A 26,037-nucleotide genomic window follows, 5' to 3' on the forward strand; every position below is an offset into this window, starting at 1 on the left:
GAGTGAAGTTCTCACGGTTCCCTACCTCAAAAGTCCCGTTAGGTCCTTCAAGTTGGAGGAAATAGAGCCTCCACAAGCTCTCTCATCTTCTGACCATTCAGGCAGCAAAATCCCCATTTACACCATTTTCTTTGTCACCTTTGGGCTGATTGAGAAGTCTCTTGCAAATTAATTGAGACTGTGCTATGCAGGCCCTATTTCCTAAGAGGACAGAACCTGCAGAAATGAAGCGCTTGGCCAGGCCTCTCTGCCATCTTCTTTTCTGCCCCAGGGAAGGAACTGTGAGGAAGAAGTACCGAGGAAGGTAGAAAACGTTAGTGAGTTTCAGTGTTTATGGATCACAGATTTTGATGCCTAGCTGGAAAGGGCTAGAGTAGATCTCGGTACTGATTCAGGTATTTGCTATCTGATCTTAACGATAATCTCATGCTGAGAGCTCGGTCAGCATGATCTTAACTTTGTCCGGAGAATCTGCCAACGTATGTTCGTTCTCTTGAGATCTGGCATTCGTCAGACATGTTGATGTTAGCCACGATTTGGATTTCTCCGTAGAATAGTCATCTATTTTTTTGCAGATCAAGTAAATCAAACTTTACGACGCACAGGGGACCATTCACTCAACATTCGCTCATTGGATGCCTGTGTGCCCGACACGGGGCCAGCTGTAGTGGGTAGCGTGTGTAAATGTCTCCACCACAGCACAACCAGGATACGTAGGACTCCACCCCTGTGTCTGATTCGAGTTTGTGTTGCCCCAATTGTAGAGTTAACCACCCACCTTGTGGCCCCAGGCACTGAGTTTCTTCCCTGCCCCACCTGACGCTTTAGATGACCTGTAGGATGTCTTTTCAGGCCTTTAGTCTCCCCATCTTTTTAGTGCCTCCAACTGAGAAAACCCTGTTGGTAGTTCGCTTTGACTCTTGAATGTGTCACTTCACTGGCAAGAAACCTCCTTTGATTTCTACTGTTTACAAATAAAACTCAGCCGGTCTAGTTCTGCATCCCAAACGCGCTGACTGAAACTGATTTCAGTTTCACAAGCAGTGTTTTAGTGTTGCCTTTCTGAAGGTGGCCAAGCTTCAAATGCCTGTTCGCCCCATTTTTGTACACTTCCCTGTGGTTCCCTGAACTCCCCTGACAAAAGAGCTAGGACTGAAGCTTTCTCACCTTCTGCTTCACTCACCTGCAAAGATGATCCCTAAAGCTGTGCGTTGGGTCCTTAAAGCTTTTTGTTATCTGCTGGTGCTCCCGTTACGCCTTTGCCTCTCTCAAGGCAGACCGGAAGCGTCTAATTACGATTTTGTGGCCTGGGTTTTGTTGCGAACCACAGATTGTCTATGTATGTGTAGCGCACACCTCTCTTGGTGCTATTTCATTCCTGCTGTTAGTAAGAAAATGACAAAAATATTCATGTATAGCCAATTGATTGTGACGTGCTTGTGGTCTGTGCTTGCTCAGAAAAACAAACAAACAGTTTTTCCAATTATAAATAAATGCTAAAGACGAACACCACTTTCTTGATCTTATTTCCTTGGTAAGGCCCAGCTGAGTAGGTGAAGGAACCAACTTTTGCCATTTGAGCCGCTCTCCACGAGATGAGCTGCGCCCTGCAGTTTCTCTGGGGTTCTCCGTAACGCAGCTTGACTCTTTTAGATACTTGCCTCTCAGATACTAATTGCAAGCAGTCAGAGCTAAGTGTTGGGAAAGGCGACGATGGACCGGGAGACCCAGTGGCCAACAAGGTAGTGTAACGATCTGATCCCATGTAGCTGGGGGTGAGTGGCCAGCACCACCTCGCCACCCTGGGAGGCTGGCCCCCGACCTCCACCCTCTTCCCGTCAACCCGCAGGACTGTCTGTGATGGCTTTTCTCCTCCCAAGAGATGGCAGAGATGCCTTCACTTATTTAATCTGGTCACTGTGGAGGCTCCACGCTCAGGGGCTGGCTCACTGTGTGGGTGATGGCGTGACGGTCGGGTGTGCGCCTAACACGGGGGTGTGGAAGCCGCCGTAAGGGAGTCCAAACAAGGTAACAACAGGCCAGGGAGCTGGGAGCTCAGATGGAAGACAGGATTCTTCCCACCGGGAGTGGGGAATCTGTAGTCTTCATGGGGGGGAAGCTTGGCGAGTGGGTGGCATGTGGGTATGCGGGGCATGCAGGGGCAGGCCTACAGGCAGGAGAGCAGAAGGGTGGGCACCTCAGAGCCGGGGCCGAGGGTGCCCACTTGGATGTCCTTCTGCTGGAATGGGAGACAAAAGCTTCTATCCTTTGGGATCCCGCTTCCTTTTGCCAGTGCATGTTGACTGAATACCTCTCATGTGCCAGGCATTGGGCTTGGAGCAGAGAAGCAGGATGGCTGAGACCCCACCTCCAATCACAGTGAAACGTGAAGAAGGAGTCTGTTCTAGCAGATTCTGTGGGTCAGGGAGGACCTCAGTGGATGGGCAGGCGGCGACCAAGTGAACAGAGCTGGATGGGGGGCGGCCAGTCATGACAGGCAGAAGGGCTGCAGGAGCAGAGATGTGGGAGCCCAATGCCAGGTGAGCTCAGTCCTTGGGAGGGTCAGGGTGCCGTGGACGTCCTGGTGCCGTCGGGGGTGGGGTGGGGAGGTCACTAACCAGGGTGTCTATTCACACCCCCAGCTGTACCCCACCTGCGCATGCTCCTGCCATCGTGCTTCTCACCCTCAACCTCAAACCGGGCACCAGCCACAGGTCCTCTCTTGCTCTAGGCTGGGAGGTAGGCTGGGACTCATTCTGTTGCTGTTTCTCAAAATCTGGGCTTTGAGTAGGAGCCGTGGTAGGAATAATCAAGGATCGTGTATGTGGAACAAAACACTATATATTTGTTTTCCAGATGAACAGAAAGCATTCCACCCACCTGCCTGCTTTTGTATGAGGCAGAAAATGCAAAATACTGTCCAATAATAAAACATACCTAAAAGTATATTATTAGCTCTCTTTTGATCAGTTAAGAATTGTTTGATCAAAACTAGGGATTGAGAGATGAAAAGACAGGAGAAGTAGAAACAGGCAAAGAGAGAAGACACCCAGAAAACACACATGTATGAAGACACTGAGAATAACCCAGGAGAAGGTGAGACGCACTCAGAATCAAAGGGCAAGAATGGGCCGCGGAGAAGCAGGAAGGTGGGAACCACCCCGTGGTCAGGCTCACCTGGAGCCTCAGCCTCACTTCCGCTGTGCTCCCTGATGCTGCCCAAGCCCAGGAGGCACATCTCCACCCCTCACTATCATCACCTCCCTGAAACAGCAAATGGAGTCCAAACCAGCCTCTAGTTTTAAAATAGGTCCCCACTGCTACATTCGTTATAAGCGTAGTTTAATCCTTCCTTAGAGCTTGTGTTCTTAGTGAAGTTCTTCCCTCATTTTTTTTTTTTTTTCCACTACGGTTTAAAACTGCACAGCCTGCTTCCCGTAGATTCAGGGAGTGTCAAGCGGACGCGCTCTGTGTGCGGACTCCCTCCATGAGCATCACGTTTCAAGGCCCTCTCCCTGCTAAAATGCTTAGAGCAGTTTACATTTTCAGGACCTCAGGTATAAAACGTTTCTTTCAGGATGTAGACCGTGGACCATCTACAGTTAAGGGGAGACCTAGAGCAGCCCCGCCTGAGGCCAACAGGGCAGGGACAGCAGCAGGGACAGCCGAGCCGAGACAGGACAGGCAGCTGTTTCCAACCAATGGAACCAACCCTGCTCGGCTTCCCCTCGTGCAGAACCCGGCACGTGATCCCAAGCTCTCCATCCCACTGCCACTGATGCATCGATCCTCATGACACCTAGACCATCCTAGAATAGCTCTAACAACAGAGTTGCCATCCTTGCATATTTTCTTCCTTAGCATGTGAATACGGGTTAACAGTGGCGGTGCCCATAGGCCTTTACCAGGTTCATGGATGGATGTCGGTGGCAGCTATGCCAGTCTGTGTCTTTCACTAAACACAGACTGTCCTCCTCTAAAAATTGGGACACGAATACCCACCTCATATGAGAGGAGTGAGGATGAAATGACTTGATGGCTATAGGCAACCCATAGTGGACACTAAATAGAGCCCATTTCAGGCCCCTCTGCCTTCCCTGTACAGTACTTGAAAGGTCTGTGTTCTCTGTCTTTTTGATAATTACTCTGACAATAGATGAAGCTGATTGAGGCAAACACTGATCAAGAAGAACACTTTTAAAGAATCCCAGCTACTGAATTACCTTGAGTTCACAAACCTAAGCAATAATATTCTAAGGATTTATAACTACCGATTGCTTACGAAGCCTTTCTTTCTGTGCAGTCCCGCTGAGCCCTCCTGATGTAGTGGAGCAGGTGTTTGCACCAGGTGACAGACAGGAGGGGGAAGCTCAGGGAGGAGGGTGTGTGCCAGCTGCACCTGGCTGCTCCACAGCCTGGGCTGCTTCTCCCTTTCACCCAAGGGAGGAGGCCGGCCTGAAGGGAGTCAGGTTTCAGATGAGTTGGACTCCTAAGCTATATCCTCACCTCGAGGTGCCCTGTCTGCTTGGGCAAACTGCAGGCTCACCCAGGATCCCCTCTAAGTCTTGGGAACCAGATACAAATGAGGGGAAGTAAGAGTTGGGTCAGGTTTTCACACACAACTGGCTCAAACCTCCTGAATGAATTGACCAATTGTCTCAGCCAAATATATAGGTTTTCTCCTTTGGGTGCTAAATTAACTGACTGGGTTACTGAATACAGAATGATCCAACTGTTTTCATTCATAAGAAATATACTTGGTACTAGAGATACCAAGATAAAACAGGGGCCCAAACCTGACACTGGAGGTGTTGGATCAGAGACCGCCAGCTTGTGCATTTTATTTCAAACAGTGGAACCGAGCTTAACTCTCTGTCCCTTGTCCTCATATAAGTGGCCCTCAGTCGCTTGTTAATTTGGTATTGTGTATATCTATTTCAACCTGGACATCTTACCTGGGGCCAAGGGAGCTTCAGATGCTGAGATACGCAAATTACCGCCACTGGTACTGGTTTAAGCTGCCAGAGGGATCTTTAGAACATGCAGTTCTGACCATGTCACGCCCTGCTTTAAACCGTCCGTGGGTTCCTCTCTCGGCCTGCAGAAGCTTATGTCTGCTCAGCGCACCATGCTGCTTCTCACCTCCATGCTTTACCCACGCTCACCCACCTGCTCAGATTGCCCTTCTCCTGCTTCTCCACCTGGCTAACTCATCCTTCAAGACTCCGCTCAGGGGACAGCTCCAGGAAGCCTTTCCCGCACCTCCCAGGCTGGGTAAGATGCTCCCTGTGTGTTCTTCATCGTGGAACTTAGCACACGTACTGTGTCATCTGCTCATATGTGTGTGTGTGTCCCCCCCACCACTAGACTATGCTCCCCCAGGGCAAAGACCCTGTCCTTCTGCTCATCTTTGTAGCCCTAGCTCCCAGCCCATTGTCTTCCACAGATAATGTCTTCTAAAGTGTTTGCTGAATGAACAGTGAGCGAATGAATGACTGATGATATCCACCATCTGCCTTCATAGGCACCACTGAGCCTCCGCAAGGCTTTATTCTGCCTCGTAACTGGCTCTGCTCACAAGACAGGGCTGGTTTCAAGAAAGGTCACGGCAACGGCTGAGCACAGAGGAGTCAACCGCTGCTTTTATAATGGCCAGCCTCTGGGCCAGCCTCCTCTGTACGTCATGTGGCCACTTTTTCTAAACAGTCCTGACTTCATAAAATCATAGACTCGTGGTTAGAGGGTAATCTTAAGAGGCTGGCTGAGCCCAGCCCTTGCCCAGTGCAGAGGTGCTAACTCCGTGATGGCAGAGGCATCCTCCAGGGGCATGTCTTAGCAACAAGGGCTGGGAATTAGAGCCAGCAGGCCTGGTTCTAAATCCAAGCTCTACTAGTTAGTAGCTGTGTAACCTTGGCTGAATTTCTTACTTTCTTTGAGCCTCAAAGAAATAACAAGAATACAAGTATCAGTGACTACCCAGATCTATATGACTCCCAAATTCAGAAGGTAGGAGTTTGGTCAGCAAGGAATATAGTGTGACCTGAATCTGTTTGGTTCCAGAGTGTGGGTAGCAGGTGGTAAGAGGTCTGATCACAGAAAATCCTGTTTGTGATTCAGAGGACTATTATGAGGGCCCCGTAAGACTGCATACGAAGGCCTCTGTGAACTGTAAGTGGAACACGCTTGTCACAGTTCACTTTATGGGTAATTTGCTCACCACCACTTCCCAGTTACTTACCACCCTTAGTCCCAACGGAGTGGTGGTGGCTGGAGCTACACGTGGCAAAGCCACTCTCTCTGCCACACAACAGCTTGAGATGATGCCCCTCTAGTACTGGCTCTTGCTGCCCCCTCGCCTTCCCAGCCCTTCCCCAGCCCCTCCTCCCTGAGCACCTTATTAATCAACCTCCTGGTGCAGATTCCATTTCTGCAATTACACGGTCATTTTCATCGATCCCCTCTGGACACACCAAACCAATTTTTGATTAATGGCTCAAGATCCCATCCTTTGCTTTAGATGGGGTAGGGGGAAGGACAAAGATTGATTTGCAAGTTCCCAGGTAGACAAGGACTGAGCCATTACTGTCTAGCAGCCTTAGTCCAGCACTTCACTTTTTTTTTTTTTTAACATCTTTATCGGAGTATAATTGCTTTACAATGGTGTGTTAGTTTCTGCTTTATAACAAAGTGAATCAGCTATATGTATACATATATCCCCATATCTCCTCCCTCTTGCGTCTCCCTCCCTCCCACCCTCCCTATCTCACCCCTCTAGGTGGTCACAAAGCACGGAGCTTATCTCCCTGTGCTATGCAGCTGCTTCCCACTAGCTTTCGGTTTTACATTTGGTAGTGTATATATGTACATGCCACTCTCTCACTTTGTCCCAGCTTACCATTGCCTCTCCCCATGTTCTCAAGTCCATTCTCTAATAGGTCTGTGTCTTTATTCCCATCCTGCCCCTAGGTTCCTCATAACCATTTTTTTTTATATTTCGTATATATGTGTTAGCATATGGTATTTGTTTTTCTCTTTCTGACTTACTTCACTCTGTATGACAGACTCTAGGTCCATCCACCTCACTACAAGTAACTCAATTTCGTTTATTTTTATGGCTGAGTAATATTCTATTGTATATATGTGCCACATCTTCTTTATCCATTCATCTGTCGATGGACACTTAGATTGCTTCCATGTCCTGGCTATTGTAAGTAGAGCTGCAATGAACATTGTGGTACATGACTCTTTTTGAATTACGGTTTTCTCAGGGTATATGCCCAGTAGTGGGATTGCTGGGTCATATGGTAGCTCTATTTTTAGTTTTTTAAGGAACCTCCATACTGTTCTCCATAGTGGCTGCATCAATTTACATTCCCACCAACAGTGCAAGAGGGTTCCCTTTTCTCCACACCCTCTTCAGCATTTATTGTTTGTAGACTTTTTGATGATGGCCATTCTGACTGGTGGGAGGTGATACCTCATTGTAGTTTTGATTTGCATTTCTCTAATGATTAATGATGTTGAGCATCCTTTCATGTGTTTGTTGGCCATCTGTACGTCTTCTTTGGAGAAATGTCTATTTAGGTCTTCTGCCCATGTTTGGATTGGGTTGTTTGTTTTTTTGATATTGAGCTGCACGAGCTCAATATGGAGATTTTGGAGATTTTGGAGTAAATTTTGGAGATTAATCCTTTGTCAATTGCTTCATTTGCAAATATTTTCTCGCATTCTGAGGGTTGTCTTTTGGTCTTGTTTATGGTTTCCTTTGCTGTGCAAAAGCTTTGAAGTTTCATTCGGTCCCATTTGTTTATTTTTGTTTTTATTTCCATTTCTCTAGAAAGTGGGTCAAAAAGGATCTTGCTGTGATTTATGTCATAGAGTGTTAATGCCTCTGTTTTCCTCTAAGAGTTTGATAGTTTCTGGCCTTGCATTTAGGTCTTTAATCCATTTTGAGCTTATTTTTGTGTATGGTGTTATGGAGTGATCTAATCTCATACTTCTACATGTACCTGTCCAGTTTTCCCAGCACCACTTATTGAAGAGGCTGTGCTTTCTCCACTGTACATTCCTGCCTCCTTTATCAAAGATAAGGTGACCATATGTGCGTGGGTTTATCTCTGGGCTTTCTATCCTGTTCCATTGATCTATATATCTGTTTTTGTGCCAGTACCATACTGTCTTGATTACTGTAGCTTTGTAGTAGAGTCTGAAGTCAGGGAGCCTGATTCCTCCAGCTCCGTTTTTCGTTCTCAAGATTGCTTTGGCTATTCGAGGTCTTTTGTGTTTCCATACAAATTGTGAAATTTTTTGTTCTAGTTCTGTGAAAAATGCCAGTGGTAGTTTGATAGGGATTGCATTGAATCCGTAGATTGCTTTGGGTAGTAGAGTCATTTTCACAATGTTGATTCTTCCAATCCAAGAACATGGTATATCTCTCCGTCTGTTTGTATCATCTTTAATTTCTTTCATCAGTGTCTTATAGTTTTCTGCATACAGGTGTTTTGTCTCCTTAAGTAGGTTTATTCCTAGGTATTTTATTCTTTTTGTTGCAATGGTAAATGAGAGTGTTTCCTTAATTTCTCTTTCAGATTTTTCATCATTAGTGTATAGGAATGCAAGAGATTTCTGTGCATTAATTTTGTATCCTGCTACTTTACCAAATTCATTGATTAGCTCTAGTAGTTTTCTGGTAGCATCTTTAGGATTCTCTAGGTATAGTATCATGTCATCTGCAAACAGTGACAGCTTTACTTCTTCTTTTCCGATTTGGATTCCTTTTATTTCTTTTTCTTCTCTGATTGCTGTGGCTAAAGCTTCCAAAACTATGTTGAATAATAGTGGTAAGAGTGGACAACCTTGTCTTGTTCCTGATCTTAGAGGAAGTGATTTCATTTTTTCACCATTGAGAACGATGTTGGCTGTGGGTTTGTCATATATGGCCTTTATTATGTTCAGGTAAGTTCCCTCTATGCCTGCTTTTTGGAGGGGTTTTCATCATAAATCGGTGTTGAATTTTGTCGAAAGCTTTTTCTGTATCTATTGAGATGATCATATGATTTTTCTCCTTCGGTTTGTTAATATGGTGTATCACCTTGACTGATTTGTGTATGCTGAAGAATCCTTGCATTCCTGGGATAAACCCCACTTGATCATGGTGTATGATCCTTTTAATGCAGAACTTCACATTTTTAAAAGCGTCATTAGCAGGATTGTCAGATTCATGGCAGCTCATTGAGACAGTCAACTATGCCCCTGACTTTGCCTTCTTGGTGTTAAAACAACCAAGGGAGCTTTTAAAATATTTTTTATACAAATGGGAATTTATTTAGTTCTTAGGAGGTTATATCCAGAAAAGGTATTTACCAGCAAAAATGTAAAAAGGAAAACGCAGGGACTTCCCTGGTGGTCCAGTGGTTAAGACTCCGTGCTTCCACTGCAGGGGGCATGGGTTCGATCCCTGGTCAGGGAACTAAGATCCCACATGCCACACATGGCGTGGCCAAAAAATAAATAAAGTAAAAAATTTTTAAAGAAAGAAAGAAAAAGCAACAACAACACAGGGCAGAAAACAAAACTATCTAGCTATGTACTGCAACCATCTCCCTGTACTTCAGGAGAACACATCTTCCCACAGGGGACCTGGAGTGGTGGAGAAAAATCCGAACTAGGAATCTGCTCAGCTGTCTGGTGCCACTTCTGTAAAATGCAGAGGTGGCACAACCTAGGGGAAGGGAAGGAGCATTTATTTGACCTTTACACAGTTGTTCACATTTAATCCTCACAACAGGGCTAGAGAGTCTGTTGTAGGCATCATCCCCATTCACAGATAAACAAGTCAAGACCAGGTGATTAAATAACAAAGTCACACAACTTGTAAGTGGTGAGCCAGGATTTGGAGCCTGGTTTGGGTGACTGAAACCCATTCCTTGTCCAGTACTTGGGACCATCTCTAGGATTCCTACTGTAAAGAATTCCTGAAAGGGCAGTCTCTTCATCCTCTCTCTTCCTTGCTCCAAAACCTTCAGTGACCCTAAGTATTCTCATCATCTTTGGAAAGTGAGTCAGATGAAGGTCACAGATGCTGAGTTTGATCAGCACAGTTACTACCTCCTACCCACCCCCCTCCACCCAGAATTAAGCCTTGTGTTGGCAGGCATTTTTTTAGCCATGGTCCTAGCTGCTCTTCCTGTGCAAATGAGCCACATCTGGGTGGACTCCCTTTGTAGCCCCGGGCTGGTAGCCTGGCTGGCAGCCATACAGGTAGGGTTTACAGGTGTGGGTGCAGATGGGCACTCTTAGACCAGGATGCCCCTGTTTTCTGAGACGATTTTCTTTGCCAGGGTCTGCTGAACACCAGGAGGTAAACCAGGGAGGTCCTCACGTAGTGGATGCGGGAAGGGCTGAGGCAAAGGGGGACTGGTTGTTGGAGTCCCAGAGGGGCAACTCTCAGGAGAAACAGTTGGGAGCTCGAAACTGGGGACCTGCAGAGGTCAATGGCTCCAGCCTCCTGGACCAGGCAGAACCAGTCAGAGTCATGTCAAGCCAGACCCAGTTCAGACCTCAGCAGACAAATTTGGAATCTCTATGGTTGAAGTCACACCCCTGAGGGATACTGTTGTAAAAAGGAAAGAGCTTGACCAAAAGTCTGTCATCCTCAGTTAAGGTCTTGACGTTGCCACCGACTCACTATGTGACCCTTCAGAGCCCCGCTTCCACCTCTGGAAAATGGGGGCACGAGTGACCCCTGTCTGCCTGGGTGACGGGCTGCTGTGAGAATACAATGTGCCACATTGAATGTAAAGTCCTCTTAGAAAACCAGAAAGAGAGGTTACAGTTTGGGAGGACAAAAAAGGTGCTAAGGCAGTTAAGAATAGGAAAGCATTTGTGTGTCTTGTAAATGCAGTTGTTAGAATTTGATCTTGTGTGAGTTTTTGTTTTTAATCTTCCCATTTGGGGTGCAGGCCTCCTGTATGTGCCAGCCCTATGCCAGGGTGCTCTGGCTTTCCACTCTCGTCAGTAGCCTGGCACTGAGTAGGCATTTATTAAATGTTTGTGGAAAGATGGAGGGAGTAAAGAGGAGGGGAGGGCGAAGGGTGGGGAAGGAGAGAGGGAGGGAAGGAAAGACAGAGGAAAGAGAGTGAAGCAGACATGGTCTCTGCCCTAAAGAGCCCCAGTCTGGAGAAGCAGCTACAGAACGGTAGGCAGCTCATCTGATGGAGGCTGCTGTGATGGGGCGAGGGGATGGGGACAGCGGGGGGCTGCGGGGACACAGGAGAGGGAGTACTCGACCCCTGGAGGCGGAGGGTCAGGGTGATCTCCCTGAGGGAGTAACCCCGGACCTGAACCTTTAGTTGCTGAGGGCGTTACTAGGCAGATGGGCAGTGGTGCTGGGCAACAGCACTGACATGCCTTAGAGAGAGCTGCTGAGGGCCGTATCGGTAGAGGTACCAGGGCGGAGGCGGCGGGTGCTGCTTCTTGGAGACTGTAACTGCGACATCCCTTTCAGTTCTGGGGGCACACATTCCAAGGGAGGGGAGTCAATGGAGATGTGCAGTGAGGAGAGCAGTCAGAATGGTGAGGGCTCTGAGCTGTTGGGGGACATGCGTTGCCCAGAGAAGCCAGGAATATCTTCAGATATCAGTCCTGGGTCAGGCAGCATGGCATTCTCTGGAAGGGTGGCCCCACAGCACAGAACCCGGATCAGGGCAGGGACACAGGGAGTGGAGCTGACAGAAATACAGGCTTCTGTTCAGGGTCCAGGCTACAGAGGGTGGGCTGCCTCACCCGGCTGTGTGGCCCTGACCCCCCCCGCCCCCCACCCCCTGCACCGGGGCAGCGCAGGCAGAGGCTGGGGCCAGCCAGCGGGAGACAGCAGCACAAGTTCAGGAGACCCGATGACCCCCAGGTCTGTCCTTTCAGCCTGGGTGCCTTTGAAGTGTCTCTGCGGAGTTGTGCTTTCAGGGCCCAGAGAGAAAGGACTTCTCGAACAAAGTAACGTCTTCGCACTGAAAGGACTTTCAGCCCTCTCCGGTTGGAGAAACTCAGGCAGGTGAGGGCTTGGGGCCAGGGCTGATGGTCCTGGTGCACTGGTAGCTTTACAGTGTTCGTGGTGTGCACCCCACACGGGGGGCTCCGCAAGTCAGGGCCCCGGGCTCATTCCCACCTGTTCCCCCAGCAGAGGACCTAACCCAGAGCGCAGGCTCAGCAGACTTTGTCCAATGAATGGATAAAAGAGAAAAAAACATCAAATAGAATAAAGAGAAAAAGCTATATGCCAGCCACCCATTACTCCCACAGATAGCTGCCAGGTACTGTGAGCCAGACACTAGGTACTGACGGTGCAGAGATGAACAAAACGCAGCCCATGAGCTAGGGGGAGAGGCAGGCAATTACCGAACACCATGATAATCTCTAGAATAGAGGCCACAGAGTCCCGTGGGGGGGGGGGGGGGGGGGGCGGGGCGCGAGTTCTTGTTTTGAGAAGGCCTTGTCTCCTGCAATTCTTCATAAGAATAACAAGCCTTTCAAAGACGGTTTCCTTGACACCCCCCCTCGGGTAACTGCATCTCTTATAATGTGTTGGGAGCTCTGTCTGTGTCTAGGAAACGTGGGTGCCTGTCCAGGGCCCTTGGAGGCAGACAGGAGGAGACAAAGCTGTGAAATCGCCCGGCCCACCGTCCCCCCTCCTCCTGCAGGGCCCCTCTCAGCCCCTCCTGCCCATCTTTGTTTCAAGTGAGTTTGCTCCATCCCTTCTACCCACCCAGTGAGATTTTGAGAGGTCTCTGTTTAGTCCTGGACCTGCTATTTCTAGCTGTGTGGCTTTGGGAGAGCTGCTTGCCCACTCTGGGCCTAGTTTCCCATCTGTAGAGCGAGACATTGGACCAGATCACCAAGTCCCTAACTAACATTTAGTTAACTAACTAACTAACATTTAGTTAATACTAAATATCACCTGTATTCCAGGGGTCATGCCATGAGTGTTTCCATAAATGAATCCTCCCTGGAAGGTGGGCACTGTAATCCCCATTTTATAGATTAAGGAAACTGAAACGTTGCAGCCTGGATGCCCATGATGACACCATGGCTAGGATGGAGTTGAGTCAGCCTTCGAACCCAGCTCTTCTGGCCTCGAGCACAGTCAGTGCACTTTCTCCTCCAGCAGCCTGCTCTATACCGTCCAAGAAATGACCTAGGTTAAAATACCCAGCACCGAGCCTGGCACATGGTTATTGCTCAGGAAATATGAGTTTCTTGCTTTCTCAGGGCTTTTCTAAGCTGTGGAAGCAGGGGGTTCAAGGACAGGGTCTATAGGTCCCTGATTTCTGAACAGGGCCCTACACCAGGAGCACTGCCCCAGCTCTGGGCTGCTGTGATGGTGCATCAGGAGAGTCTGAGAAGAAAAAAACCAGGTGGATTATGGGATTAGAACTGTGTGCAATGGCAAGAATCAGCCTTTCTCCAGATAGTCTCGGGCAGCGCTTGGTAATCCTGTTTACAGACTCTAATAAAGCTTGGATCCAAGGTCAGCGTGTGTGTACCCAGGAGGCATTGCTTGTCACCATGGAAACAGGAAGAAGGGCAGAAAACTAAGTTCCTAAGACTGGTTGTCTCATGTAACCTTGGAACGCTACATTTTACAGATAGGACAGAGCCTGGCACAGAAAAGTCTCTCATTTATTCATTCATTCGACAAGTATCTAGTCAGGGCTTTCCCTGGGTCAGGTACTGTTTTAGGTACAATGATTTACGAAATTGACACGGTCCTGCCCTTTGAAGCTCCAGTCTAGCAGGAGAAACATTAAAGAATGCAAGTAATTAGCTGTGATAAGGGATATGAAAGAAAGTGTCAGGGACTAGGAGAGGCTGTAGCAGGGGCCTGGTCACATCTGCTTCCCTGGGAAGGGGAGCTGAGAGACGGAGGATGAGTAGTATGAACAGGAGAAGAGGAAGCAAGAGAAGGTCACAGGAGGAGACAACAGCATGTGCAAAAGCTGTAAATGGAAAGGAGCAGAGCATGGGAGGCCGGGGCATAGAGAGCTGGGAGACGGTGGGAGCAGGCTGGTCAGCGAGGTGAGGCCATGGAACAGCGTAAAACCTCTTTATTCTCAGCGCAAGGCGAAACCTTGAAGAACCTCAGCAGGGGAAGGATTTGCGTTTTTGAAAGGTCATCCTGATTTCTGTATGAAGAATGGATTGGAGGAGGGGCCAGGGATACCAGTTAGGGGACGGTGACAGTGGTCCACAGAGATGATGGCACAGCTGGTGGGGGAAGGGAGAGAGGGAAAGAAATGTGAATATTCAGGAAATAAATGTTAGGTGCCGGAACAGATGGCTCCTGATGGATTGGGTGAAGGTTTTGAGGGAGTCGAAAGTATCTAGGATGACTCTGAGTTTCTGGCTGGGGCCATGGGATAGATGATGAACCAGGTTTCAGCAACAATAATTTGTACATCTTTCTGTTTGACCTTCTTTGCTCCAGGTACTGTGCTGAGCATTGGGGCTGCAGGCCAGGTGGATGGCCCCTGGCTTCAGGGAGTTCACAGTCGAATGGGGGGAAAACTGACATGCGATTAGGGTATCTACGAATGTGGGGAGAGACTGTAAAATGGTGCTGCAAGGGAGATACAGACAAAACTAATTTGGAGAGGTGCATCCAGGAAGACCTTGTAAGGTGGGATCTGAGCCAAGCCATCAGGGACAGACAGGAAAAGTGGGTTAAAGAGGGCAATCCAGGCAGCAGAAACAAAACAGCATCATGGGGTGGCCAGAGGACAGTGAGGGGGGGGAGGCTGCAGGGCTGTCCACCACCTTCCCTGCCTTCTTCCAGGGCTGCCAGGAGGCTCCAGTGAGCTAAAGTGATGAGCGTGTGATCATCTGATAAACTCTTACACAGTTATTATGGTTATGGACTTATTCATGTAAGGCACAAAAGCACTCTATAGATGTCACAAATTATCATTTCAGATCCCTGCCCAACAGGATCATCTAATCCTCTGTCGTAATTGTCCCTGACATTTGTATTGCTATCCCCATTTTACAGATGAGGAAACTGAGGTCTATTGTGGTTGAGTAATTGCCCAAGGTCTGGCAGGCAATTAGCAGCACAGAAACCAAGAGAAAGCCAGCAGGTCATTCTAGTTTCTAAGAGGGTACACAGGCTGGGAGGTGAAAGGAACCTGTCTCATATGCTGTCTTGAGAAGATCTGCTGCTGGCTCAAGGCACCAGACTCAGACTCAGTTGTGCAGGTTGGGCTGGGCCCCTGGGCAGCTGGCCTGTGGGCTGAGTGGAACTGAACCCAGCCCATCTCCACTCACCTACCACGCATCGGCTTCCACCCTAGGGGAGTGGCTCTGTCTCATTCACACAGATGGCACTGTGAGTGGTGGGACATTTTACAGATGGGGAGCCTGGCAGGCCACCATGGAACGAAGTGATGGCCAGTCAGTGTCAATGAGAGTTTTATGTTGCCCTTGAGAGTGGTTTTGTTCACAGGAAAACCAACCAAGGCTGCATTCGTTTTAAAAACAAAAGCTTAATTTATAAAAGTAACAAACTTAAAAATCTAGTAAAATTTAACAAACTCTTTTAAGGAGGATTTTATGACTTAAATCAATTCCCCTAAATATTTTTAAATAAATTGTAAGTAACTTAAAATAAACTAAGCTTAAAAATATGTTTACTACTGGGCTGTAATAGAAGTTCCATCATTGTTTACAAAATTTATAAAATTGTCTTATATCTTTCTTTTTTTTTCAACATCTTTATTGGAGTATAATTGCTTTACAATGGTGTGTTTGTTTCTGCTTTATAACAAAGTGAATCAGCTATACATATACATATATCCCCATATCTCCTCCCTCTTGCGTCTCCCTCCCACCCTCCCTATCCCACCCCTCTAGGTGGTCACAAAGCACCGAGCTGATCTCCCTATGCTATGCGGCTGCTTCCCACTAGCTATCTATTGCACATTTGGTATTGTATATATGTCCATGCCACTCTCTCACTTCATGCCAGCTTACCCTTTCCCTTCCCCATGTCCTCAAGTCCATTCTCTACATCTGTGTCTTTATTCCTGTCCTGCCCTTGGTTTCTTCAGAACCATTTTTTTTTAAGATTCCATATATATGTGTTAGCATACGGTATTTGTTTTTCTCTTTCTGACATACTTCACTCTGTATGACAGACTCTAGGTCCATCCACCTCACTACAAATAACACAATTTCGTTTCTTTTTATGGCTGAGTAATATTCCATTGTATATATGTGTCACATCTTCTTTATCCATTCATCTGTCGATGGACGCTTAGGTTGCTTTCATGTCCTGGCTATTGTAAATAGAGCTGCAATGAACATTGTGGTACATGACTCTTTTTGAATTATGGTTTCTCAGGGTATATGCCCAGTAGTGGGATTGCTGGGTCGTATGGTAGTTCTATTTTTAGTTTTTTAAGGAACCTCCATACTGTTCTCCATAGTGGCTGCATCAATTTACATTCCCACCAACAGTGCAAGAGTGTTCCCTTTTCTCCACACCCTCTCCAGCATTTATTGTTTGTAAATGCTTTGATGATGACCATTCTGACTGGTGGAAGGTGATACCTCATTGTAGTTTTGATTTACAGTTCTCTAATGATTAATGATGTTGAGCATCCTTTCATGTGTTTGTTGGCCATCTGTATATCTTCTTTGGAGAAATGTCTATTTAGGTCTTCTGCCCATGTTTGGATTGGGTTGTTTGTTTTTTTGATATTGAGCTGCACGAGCTCAATATGGAGATTTTAGAGATTTTGGAGTAAATTTTGGAGATTAATCCTTTGTCAATTGCTTCATTTGCAAATATTTTCTCGCATTCTGAGGTTTGTCTTTTCATGTTGTTTATGGTTTCCTTTGCTGTGCAAAAGCTTTGAAGTTTCATTAGGTCCCATTTGTTTATTTTTGTTTTTATTTCCATTTCTCTAGGAGGTGGGTCAAAAAGCATCTTGCTGTGATTTATGTCATAGAGTGTTATGCCTATGTTTTCCTCTTAGAGTTATATAGTGTCTGGCCTTACATTTAGGTCTTTGATCCATTCTGAGCTTAGTTTTGTGTATGGTGTTAGGGAGTGTTCTAATTTCATTCTTTCACATGTAGCTGTCCAGTTTTCCCAAGCACCACTTATTGAAGAGGCTGTCTTTTCTCCATTGTATATTCTTGCCTCCTTTATCAAAAATAAGGTGACCATATGTGCGTGGGTTTATCTCTGGGCTTTCTATCCTGTTCCATTGATCTATATTTCTGTTTTTGTGCCAGCACCATACTGTCTTGATTACTGTAGCTTTGTAGTATAGTCTGAAGTCAGGGAGCCTGATTCCTCCAGCTCCGTTTTTTGTTCTCAAAATTGCTTTCGCAATTCGGGGTCTTTTGTGTTCCCATACAAATTGTGAAACTTTTTGTTCTAGTTCTGTGGAAAATGCCATTGGCTGTTTGATAGGGATTGCATTGAATCTGTAGATTGCTTTCGGTAGTATAGTCATTTTCAAAATGTTGATTCTTCCAATCCAAGAACATGGTATATCTCTCCATCTGTTTGTATCATCTTTAATTTCCTTCAGCAGTGTCTTATAGTTTTTTGCATACAGGTGTTTTGTCTCCTTAAGTAGGTTTATTCCTAGGTATTGTATTCTTTTTGTTGCAGTGGTAAATGGGAGTGTTTCCTTAATTTCTCTTTCAGATTTTTCATCATTAGTGTATAGGAATGCAAGAGATTTCTGTGCATTAATTTTGTGTCCTGCTACTTTACCAAATTCATTGATTTGCTCTAGTATTTTTCTGGTAGCATCTTTAGGATTCTCTATATATAGTATCATGTCATCTGCAAGCAGTGACAGCTTTACTTCTTTTCCAATTTGGATTCCTTTTATTTCTTTTTCTTCTCTGATTGCTGTGACTAAAGCTTCCAAAAGTATGTTGAATAATAGTGGTGAGAGTGGACAACCTTGTCTTGTTCCTGATCTTAGAGGAAATGGTTTCAGTTTTTCACCATTGAGGACGATGTTAGCTGTGGGTTTGTCATATACGGCCTCTATTATGTTCAGGTAAGTTCCCTCTATGCCTATTTTCTGGAGAGTTTTTTTTTTATCATAAATGAGTGATGAATTTTCTCAAAAGCTTTTTCTGCATCTATTGAGATGATCATATGGTTTTTCTCCTTCAATTTGTTAATATGGTTTATCACATTGATTGATTTGTGTATATTGAAGAATCCTTGCATTCCTGGGATAAACCCCACTTGATCATGGTGTATGCTCCTTTTAATGTGCTGTTGGATTCTGTTTGCTAGTACTTTGTTGAGGATTTTTGCATCTATGTTCATCAGTGATATTGGCCTGTAGTTTTCTTTCTTTGTGACATCTTTGTCTGGTTTTGGTATCATGGTGATGGTGACCTTGTAGAATGACTTTGGGAGTGTTCCTCCCTCTGCTATATTTTGGAAGAGTTTGAGAAGGATAGGTGTTAGCTCTTCTCTAAATGTTTGATAGAATTTGCCTGTGAAGCCATCTGGTCCTGGCCTTTTGTTTGTTGGAAGATTTTTAATCACAGTCTCAATTTCAACACTTGTGATTGGTCTGTTTATATTTTCTATTTCTTCCTGGTTCAGTCTCAGAGGGTTGTGCTTTTCTAAGAATTTGTCCATTTCTTCCAGGTTGTCCATTTTATTGGCATATAGTTGCTTGCAGTAATCTCTCATGATCCTTTGTATTTCTGCAGTGTCAGTTGTTACTTCTCCTTTTTCATTTCTAACTCTATTGATTTGAGTCTTCTCCCCATTTTTCTTGATGAGTCTGGCTAATGGTGTATCAATTTTGTTTATCTTCTCAAAGAACCAGCTTTTAGTTTTATTGATGTTTGCTACTGTTTCCTTCATTTCTTTTTCATTCATTTCTGATCTGATCTTTATGACTTCTTTCCCTCTGCTAACTTTGGAATTTTTTTGTTCTTTATCTAATTGCTTTAGGTGTAAGGTTAGGTTGTTTATTTGAGATGTTTCTTATTTCTTGAGGTAGGATTGTATTGCTATAAAATTCCCTCTTAGAACTGCTTTTGCTGCATCCCATGGGTTTGGGTCATCATGTTTTCATTGTCATTTGTTTCTAGGTATTTTTTGATTTCCTCTTTGATTTCCTCAATGATCTCTTGGTTTTTTAGTAGTGTATTGTGTAGCTCCATGTGTTTGTATTTTTTACAGATTTTTTCCTGTAATTGATATCTAGACTCAGCGTTGTGGTCGGAAAAGATACTTGATTTTCTTAAATTTACCGAGGCTTGATATGTGACCCAAGATATGATCTATCCTGGAGAATGTTTCATGAGCATTTAAGAAAGTGTATTCTGCTGTTTTTGGATGGAATGTCCTATAAATATCAATTAAGTCCATCTTGTTTAATGTATCATTTAAAGCTTGTGTTTCCTTACTTATTTTCATTTTAGATGATCTGTCCATTGGTGAAAGTGGGGTGTTAAAGTCCCCTACTATGATTGTGTTACTGTTGATTTCCCCTTTTACAGCTGTTAGCATTTTCCTTATGTATTGATGTGCTCCTATGTCGGGTGCATAAATATTTACAACTGTTATATCTTCTTCTTCTTGGATTGATCCCTTGATCATTATGTAGTGTCCTTCTTTGTCTCTTGTAATAGTTTTAATTTTAAAGTCTATTTTGTCTGATATGAGACTTGCTACTCCAGCTTTCTTTTGAATTCCATTTACATGGAATATCTTTTTCCCCCCACTTTCAGTCTGTATGTGTCCCTAGGTCTGACATGGGTCACTTGTAGACAGCGTATATATGGGTCTTGTTTTTGTATCCATTCAGCCAGTCTATGTCTTTTGGTGGGAGCATTTAATCCATTTACATTTAAGGTAATTATTGATATGTATGTTCCTATTACCATTTTCTTAATTGCTTTGAGTTTGTTATTGTAGGTCTTTTCCTTCTCTTGTGTTTCCTGCCTAGAGAAGTTCCTTTAGCATTTGTTGTAAAGCTGGTTTGGTGGTGCTGAATTCTCTTAGCTTTTGCTTGTCTGTAAAGATTTTAATTTCTCTGTTTAATCTGAATGAGATCCTTGCTGGGAAGAGTAATCTTGGTTATGTTTTTCCCTTTCATCACTTTAAATATGTCCTGCCAGTCCCTTCTGGCTTGCAGAGTTTCTGCTGAAAGATCAGCTGTTAACCTTATGGGGATTCCGTTGTATGTTATTTGTTGTTTTTCCCTTGCTGCTTTTAATATATTTTCTTTGTATTTAATTGTTTATAGTTTGATTATACAGGATTATACAGGATTTATCCTGTATGGGACTCTCTGTGCTTCTTGGACTTGATTGACAATTTCTTTTCCATATTAGGGAAGTTTTCAATTATAATCTCTTCAAATATTTTCTCAGTCCTTTTATTTTCTCTTCTTCTTCTGGGACCCATATAATTCGAATATCAGTGAGTTTAATGTTGTCCCAGGAATCACTAAGACTGTCCTCAATTCTTTTCATTCTTTTTTCTTTATTCTGCTCTGCAGTAGTTATTTCCACTATTTTATCTTCCAGGTCACTTATCCGTTTTTCTGCCTTGGTTATTGTGCTATTGATTCCTTCTAGAAAATGTTTAATTTCATTTATTGTGTTGTTCATCATCGTTTGTTTGCTCTTTGGTTCTTCTTGGTCCTTGTTAAATGTTTCTTATATTTTCTCCATTCTATTTCCAAGATTTTGGATCATCTTTACTCTCATTACTCTGAATTCTTTTTCAGGTAGACTGCCTATTTCCTCTTCATTTGTTTGGTCTGATGGGTTTTTACCTTGCTCCTTCATCTGCTGTGTGTTTCTCTGTCTTTTCATTTTGCTTAACTTACTGTGTTTGGAGTCTCCTTTTCGCAGTCTGAAGGTTCGTAGTTCCCGTTGTTTTTGGTGTCCTCCCCCAGCGGCTAAGGTTGGTTCAGTGGGTTGTATAGGCTTCGTGCTGGAGGGTCTGGTGCCTGTGTTCTGGTGGATGATGCTGGATCTTTCTGGTGAGCAGGACCATGTCCGGTGGTGTGTTTTGGGGTGTCTGTGACCCTATTCTGATTTTAGGCAGCCTCTCTGCTAATGGGTGGGTTTGTGTTCCTGTCTTGCTAGTTGTTTGGCATGGGGTGTCCAGCACTGTAGCTTGCTGGTCATTGAGTGGAGCTGGGTCTCAGCATTGAGATGGAAATCTCTGGGAGAGCTTTTGCCGTTTGATGTTACATGGAGCTGGGAGGTCTGTGGTAGACCAATGTCCTGAACTCGGCTCCCCCACCTCAGAGGCACAGGCCTGACACCCGGCCAGAGCACCAAGACCCTGTCAGCCACACGGCCTTGCCTAAAATTTCCAGTGTATCAACTGGGGTGAGTTGAACAGCTGGGGGTTAGAGCAGCTGGGAGCTGGCTGGGTACCTCTTGCTTTCTCCATATGGCCTTTCCAAGTGGCTTTTCCAAAAGTCCAGACTTGGCTTCTTTACAGTATGAGAGCTTCAGGACAGTTAACTTATATCTTTCAACTTAAAATCAAGTCTAAATTAATTATTAAATTACACCTTTTTTATAGGAATCACAAAGCTAATCTGTTAGATATAATATGCCAAATTATTTTAAACATTACAAATACTTTCAAACTAAATCTACACAGATTTTTCCTAAATTTATTACCCAAAAAAGGTAATATATAGATTTGATTTAATTTATCATTTCTAATCTTTTTTCTAAAATTTCCATGATTAAAGATACTTACTTACTAAGGAAACAAGTTTACTAACCAGAGCAACATAGGGGTGTATATCTGAGCAAATTTAAGGTTAGTTCACAGCTGGCTGAGAATGCTCATTCAGAAAAATGAGGCACATGGGAGCCAGTGCCCCAAACATCGGGAAACTATACTTTGCACCCCATGCTGTGGGTCTGGCCCTCTTTTAAATCTCCATGCCAGCAGGGGACACTGAGTCCATGTCCTGCCAATGGGATAGGTTTTGCAACCCAAGCTCCTGAGATCAAGTTAAGCCCTGGTCACCTCTTTTGTCTCCTGTCTCAGCTTCATCACCCCTTTCAGGATGACTCTACCCAAGTTGTTCACTCGCAGATAGGATTCATCTAATCAGTGTCCTGCTGGATTCTATTCTGAATTAGGTTTTTATTTTTCCTTTCTGGCCAACCACCAGGTATTAGAGGTATTTTAATGCCATCCTTGGATTCTGCATGTTTTTCGTGGCCTTGCCTGGCTCCCTCCACAGACACTAAGGTCCTACTGATGGCAGCCAGCTGGGTTCACGTGGCTGGGACAGCTGTGCTCTGTGATGTGCTGAACCAGCAAGCCACCCCGGCCCCTCTCTGTCCACTGTGATGCTCAGAGACATCAAGGGGGACTGGATGGACAGGCTGCCCGGGGCACTGTGTACTCTGCTGAGAGATGTCAGTTCCTAAGGGCTCAAGGTGCTAAATATAGTAAAAAGCTTCTGGATCAGGATGACATGTCAGAATAAAAGTAGTCCAGATGTGTGTAAGTAAATAGAAAAATAATTATAATATTACATAGTAATATGGTACAAGGTGCTCTATGTACATAATTTCTCATCATCATAAATTTCTGAGTGAATATCATTTTACCCAATGAAATAGATGACACACTTGGGGCCCAGAAAGACGAAACCATAATGAGCTAAGAAAGTGTTACCAAGTAGAAGTCTTACCGGACCAGCTTTAAACTATAGGAACTGTTAAAATACTGAAATGATTTTAAGCATAAAGACGTGACTGCAATGTGTAAAAGAGTAATAATAACAACCAAGATCGAGCACCTACTATGTGGCAGGTGCTATAAGGGAAGGAGCACAGGCCCCGGGAGTGGAAAGACCCAGACTTTACAGTCCATGCAGGTCCCCTTACTTCCCATATCACTTGCCCACTCGACCTCAGTTTCTTCATCTGTATATCATACAAGTAAGGGTAATTAATCCTCCCTTCGAGCTTCACAGGATTGCTGGGTTGCTGAAATGAGCTTTGGAAAGAAGTGATTTGGAAAGTAGAATGTGCTGTAAGTGTGCATAGGCTTGTGACACTGGCTGAGCCCAGCCTGCAGGGCAGGAGGGTGCATTCTCATCTTGACTGGGGTGGTCTGAGTGTGGCAACGTTTGCCCTTGGTGTCAGTGATGTCACCTGCTCTCCATGATGTGGGTGGGCCGAGAGGTGGGGCGGGGGTCCACGGTGAGGCAGGTGGAGCAGCCTGTGAGGGTTCTGATGAGAGGCCTGGACTCTTGGTTGCCGGGAAATCAGCCCCAGAGCCTTGGAGTAAGTGAGGGCAAGGGCCCAGGGAGAGTAGAGGGAGCCAGAGTGGGGACGGAGCGAGGGGAGCAGGGCCTCTTCACTGCCTGAATGGGGAGTCCCAGCCAGTCACCTACCAAATGTGATACAGGCGACAATGGGGAACATTGTTTATAGAGAATTTAAAAGCAATAATAAAACCAATTAAAAGCTGGTCTGCTTTTTATTGTCACCCCGGCCTGCTGGCTGTTGTAAGCAATGTCGGTGATAAAATACGTTTTTACGTTTTCCCTTTTCAGGGAGGTGGGGAAGAGGAATATTCCCTCTTTCTTTCATGCATGCCTTGGACCCTTTGCCCCTCCCCACTCAGCACTTAACTAGGGGGTTGGGGAGGGAAGGAGTCTGGGAAGGCCCTGAGAACAGGAGCACCCTAGCCTGTAGAGTCCTCTGAGAGGATAGCTAAGATGGGCCCCCAGGATGGGCCCAGATATTCTGGAGGAAGGAAGCGTGTCCTGTGGAGTGTGGGGTGGACAGGCTGCTAGGACGCTCACTGGAGGACTCTGAGTCCCGCTATGGTGCTGCCGCTGTCACCCAGGGGCTGCCCTCCGTGCCACGCGCAGGTTATAATCAATTGGCAAGCACATTGAATGACCAATTCCCAAGCCTGCTCCCCACCCAGCCCCACATTCTGTACTAAGGATGTGGAGATCAGGTTCTCCTCCTGACTCTCCAGCAAGAGCTGCCCTGCCCAGGCTCCACTAGGCCAAGACTTATCAGGCAATCTGTGCTCTGCCCTGTCCCTGGCCTGAGCAGTGGCCCTCACAGTGACCACCTCTCTCTCCTCTGCAGGAACCAGGTCGAACCCACCAGTGATTCACGTAAGAGTCAAGGTCCTGTAACCATAGAACCAGACAAAGATCAAGGTCCCGTGGGCCCTGGGCCTCTGAAAGATCAAGGTCCTGTGATCCAAAAGCCTTCAAAGGGTCAAGACCCCACAGTCCCAGAGCCTCTGAAGGATCAACCTCCTGTGGTCCCGGGGTCTCTGAAGGATCTAGGTCCCATAGTCCCTGCCTCAGTTAAGGATCAAGATCACGTGGTCCCTGAGCCTTTAAAGAAGGAAGGTTCTGTGATCTCAGCACCAGTCAAGGACCAAGATTCCTCGGCCCCAGTGCCTCTAGAGAATCAAAGTCCTATGGTTCCAGCAAGAGTTAAAGATCAAGGTTCCGTGGTACCAGAGCTTCTGAAGGATCAAGGCCCCGTGGCCCCAGCACCTGTCAAGGATCAAGGCCCTGGGGTCCAAGCACCTGTCAAGAATCAAGGCCCCATGGCCCCTGAACCTGTGGGTAAAGGCCCCATGGGCCCAGCACTTGTCAAGGATCAAGGTCCTATGGTCCCAGAGCAACCGCAGGATCAAAGTGCCATGGTCACAGCACCTGTGAAGAATGAAGTTTCTGTGCTCTCTGAGTCTGGAAAGAATCAAGGTTCAGTGGTCCCAGAGCCAGTCACAGATCAAGGTGGAGGGGCCCCAGAGCTCCTAAAGGATCATGATGCTGTAATTGCAGAACCTGTGAAGAATCAAGGTCCAGAACTAGTCAAGGATCAAGGCCCCGTGGTCCCAGAGCCTGTGAAGAATCAAGTTCCTATACCCCCAGTGCCTCTGAAAGATCAAGGTCCTCTGGTGCCACCACCAGCAAAGGACCAAGGTCCTGTGGTCCCTGAGCCTCTGAAGATTCAAGGTCTCAGGAGCCCTCAGCTGCCCACTGTACAACCTCCACCCCCAGTCATGATCCCAACTGTCCCCTATGCAGAATATGTTGAGAGTTCTCCTTGACACTCACCCCTCGACATGCCAAAGAAGGAGCTAGCAATGAAAATGCTCCCTCTCAGGGGCGGCAAAGACACTTATTTAATCTGCATGAAACACGTATTGTATAGTCTTGCTGGAATCTAATAAAACTTGTCCCTCTGGCTCAGCAGTGTCCCTCTCCCTGTCTGGCTTCATTTGAGTGTGTGTGTGTGTGTGTGTGTGTGTGTGTGTGTGCGCGCCATGCACATTTGAGGGTGGGCATTCAGGGCTCTGCATTCATCCAACCGGGCCATCTGAGAAATTCCCAGCTCCTGTGAGCTGTCGCTATGAGATGGGAGTGGGTGGGAGTTGCTTGAGACTGAGGACAGGACCCCATCGTGAGGGTGTGGGCGGGACACACATGTGTTTCCCTTTTACTCTCACACTGTGACCACACTTCACTTCTGACACCAGAGGTGGTTGGGGGGGGTGGGGGTGGAGGAGGTCCCTCACATCAAGCAATTATCTAACACCAACTGGGGGGCCCTACATTGAAATCAATTCTGACGCTATCTACCTAGAGACAGCGTCAGCTCCCACAGGTGAAGGGCTCAGTCCCACAGGACTGTCCCCCCGCACCCCCCCCCCAACTTCAGATGCCAATTGCAAGTCCCAGGCTATCACCTGTACTTCTGACTGACTTGCTATAAATCAGCATTCCCACAACCCCCTGCTTGGGTTCAATAATTTGCCAGAATGGCTCACAGAACTCTGGGAAACACGTACTTATGTTTACTGATTTATCCTCAAAGGATAAAGCATACATCCAGATGGAAGAGATGCATAGGGTAAGGTACAGGGGAAGGGGCACGGAGCCTCCCTGCCCTTACCAAGCACACCACCCTGCCAGTGCCCCCAGCAACCCAGAAGCTCTCCGAACCTCAGACTCTGGG

At 46.0% G+C, this 26,037-nt stretch overlaps 1 protein-coding gene across 1 annotated transcript in view; it reads left to right on the forward strand.

Moving 5' to 3' along the window:
- Positions 1 to 25,266, forward strand: part of MAP6 (microtubule associated protein 6) — an 88,575-nt gene extending 63,309 nt beyond the window's left edge. The window contains exon 4 of the mRNA XM_060018255.1: positions 24,148 to 25,266. Coding sequence (XP_059874238.1) covers positions 24,148 to 25,129 — 982 coding nt within the window. The 3' untranslated portion in view covers positions 25,130 to 25,266. The remainder of the gene's footprint in view (positions 1 to 24,147) is intronic.
- Positions 25,267 to 26,037: the final 771 nt, after the last annotated feature.

The sequence above is a fragment of the Delphinus delphis genome, chromosome 8 (genome assembly GCF_949987515.2).
Source record: "Delphinus delphis chromosome 8, mDelDel1.2, whole genome shotgun sequence".
Taxonomy (NCBI): Eukaryota; Metazoa; Chordata; class Mammalia; order Artiodactyla; family Delphinidae; genus Delphinus; species Delphinus delphis.